This window comes from Nanorana parkeri, unplaced genomic scaffold, assembly GCF_000935625.1.
Source record: "Nanorana parkeri isolate BGI_ZX_2015 unplaced genomic scaffold, ASM93562v1 scaffold1291, whole genome shotgun sequence".
In the NCBI taxonomy this organism is placed as follows: domain Eukaryota; kingdom Metazoa; phylum Chordata; class Amphibia; order Anura; family Dicroglossidae; genus Nanorana; species Nanorana parkeri.
Genome location: NW_017307559.1, coordinates 55,645 through 58,079, shown reverse-complemented (window position 1 = coordinate 58,079; position 2,435 = coordinate 55,645). Strand labels below are relative to the sequence as shown.

The 2,435-nt window shown below is 49.9% G+C and overlaps 1 protein-coding gene across 2 annotated transcripts in view; it reads right to left on the bottom strand.

Moving 5' to 3' along the window:
- Positions 1 to 2,435, bottom strand: part of PFKFB1 (6-phosphofructo-2-kinase/fructose-2,6-biphosphatase 1) — a 31,892-nt gene that overhangs the window by 20,620 nt on the left and 8,837 nt on the right. The window contains exon 2 of one of the 2 annotated variants that reach the window (XM_018569135.1): positions 127 to 252. In XM_018569135.1, coding sequence (XP_018424637.1) covers positions 127 to 252 — 126 coding nt within the window. The remainder of the gene's footprint in view (positions 1 to 126; positions 253 to 2,435) is intronic. The other variant, XM_018569136.1, reaches the window with a different exon arrangement.

Genomic DNA, 2,435 nt, shown 5'->3' with positions numbered 1-2,435 from the left:
GAAATTCCCCTCAGGCAGGTGTTGCAGAAATGGATGTCCCCCATTGTTGTAAATGAAAGCAGAACGGGCAGCACAAGTAAGGACCTTCCTCTTGTGGGGTGGGATGGGGGGGATGGGATCTCTTACCTTTGGTTGGAGTCCCAATCCAGTTGAGGTAGCGAGTGAGTTTTTTGGAGATGTACGTCTTTCCGCGTGCAGGGAGCCCGACCATTACAATCATCGTGGGAGAGTTTGTAAACTGGGGTACCGACGCTGCAAGAAATAAATATATAAAGTCATCGGAGGCGGCGCCCAACGAAGATCAGCGCCATGACAACCTTTAATATTCCATAACCTCGCAGACAACCTCAAGTCCACGTCACCCGGTTATATTCGGGGACATCAAAAAAATCTCACAGTACAGTAATACCCTGGTTTACAAGTAACTTTGTAATTGGTTTATTTTTCTTTATATTTTATACGTTATTATATTACAGTACAGTATTGTAATCATTTTATATGAATATTTTTGGGATGTGGAACGAATCATCTGAATTTCCATTATTTCCTATGGGGGGAAATTTGCTTTGATATACAAGCGCTTTGGATTACAAGCATGCTTCCGGAACGAATTATGCTCGTAAACCAAGGTATTACTGTACATTGCGTTTGGAAAGCAGCCACAGCCCGTGAAGAAGAGTCTATCCCCTGCCAGCAGAGAAGGACCCGCGCCCTCTGTGGGGAACGCAGTGGTCTCTCTGTGGGGGTCCGACACCCACCTTTGCATGCCGATTCAGAGCTACAGATCTACAATAGTCATGCTCCCTGCAAATTCGCAGGGCAAGTGTTACACCTCTGAAGAGAGACCACTGCTTCCACACAGCATGCGTCCTTCACCGTGCTGGCAGAGGAGAGGCTTTGCTACTCGAGATGCAAAGTCTTTCTAAAGGAAACCAACAACAGGAACCCTTTTGGTGTGGATGCGCCTGGGAATGAAGTCCGAAGGTCAGGAAGCAGTTTTTGGGTGCAGTTGCTGGAGGATGATAATATTAGACTTCAGTCTCGTGCAGAAAAATGTACCAATACGTAAAGGCAACTAAAAGACCTTCTGCATTGGCGGGTCTGTTTGGGGTGGGCGTGTTCCCTACTTGAGAAAACAAACCAACGACGCAACTGTCAAAATAAAAGTGCTTGCAAACTATGTGCGCAAACTTTTTTTTCAACCTTTAATACCCCCGGGGAGCCATATTTGCATACAATCTAGATCAGGGGTAGCCAAACTGCGGCTCTCCAGCTGTGCTGAAACTACAAATCCCATAAGGCCTTGCAAGCCACAGGCATGACTCCCAGAGGCAGAAGCATGATGGAATTTGTAGTTTCAGCAAAGCTGGAGAGCCGAGGTTGCCTACCCCTGACCTAGATTCCACACACAGGCCCTGTGGGCTGGTCTGACGATGCCGCCGTCTCCGATTCCATGAAACATCCAAAATTCCCCTACAAAGCACAGATCATGTGATCTCCTCAGAGCCGGACAAATCCCAGAAACCGGGTCACCAATTTAAAAATTTACTTTTGGGGTCTTCTCTAGTTGCCAATGGACCTGGCTCCTGGATTGGACAGACTGGCTCCTGGATTGGACAGACTGGCTCCTGGATTCCACATCAATCTGGCCACCATTGGGTCTGCCAGCCAACCAAGCATGCATCAGAACGGAGGAAACTCTGCCGGAGTCCAACAGGACAAGGAACAGAAACGTTTGGCTTTCAGGCTATGTTCACACCCAGATGCAGTGGGTTCTGGCCCGATTCTGCGCGGAACGCACTGCATCGCGTCCGGCTCACTTTTTTTGTGGGGCGTGGCTGGCCATTGAAGTCCCTCCGGCCGCACGGGATAGCAAGGCACGTGGTGCCTGCGGTCCGGTGCAATCAAAATGCGGCACGCACTATTTTGATCGCACTACACCGGACCACAGGCAGCATGTGCCTTGCGATCCCATTGGGGCCCGGAGGGCGTGGCTACAGTGCCATTCACTCCAATGGCCAGCCACGCCCCACAAAAAAAGTGAGCCGGACACGATGCGATGCAGTGCGTTCCGGACAGAAATCGGCCAGGAACGCACTGCATCTGGGTGTGAACTAACCCTCAAAGCTTGCGGTTACGCAAACTTGGCTTTTGTTAAACCGGCAATCGGAATCCAAAAACAGAAAAAAACACCCGAAAAGTCGCCAGACGGGCCGAGTGGAGGAGAAAGAACTGGAATAACAGTCATCAAAAAAGGGAACGCACAGACCACACCGAGGCAACAAAGACACGGGCCCCCGTCACTGGAGGGCTGACTCCTATGAAGAAGTCTTTGAAGTCCAACCACACCTCAAGACAAGTCTGGACAAATCCCAGGAGCCAACGCGCCTTACAAAGGACAGCTGGAGCCCAACTTCTTGAAGTTCCCTCTAATG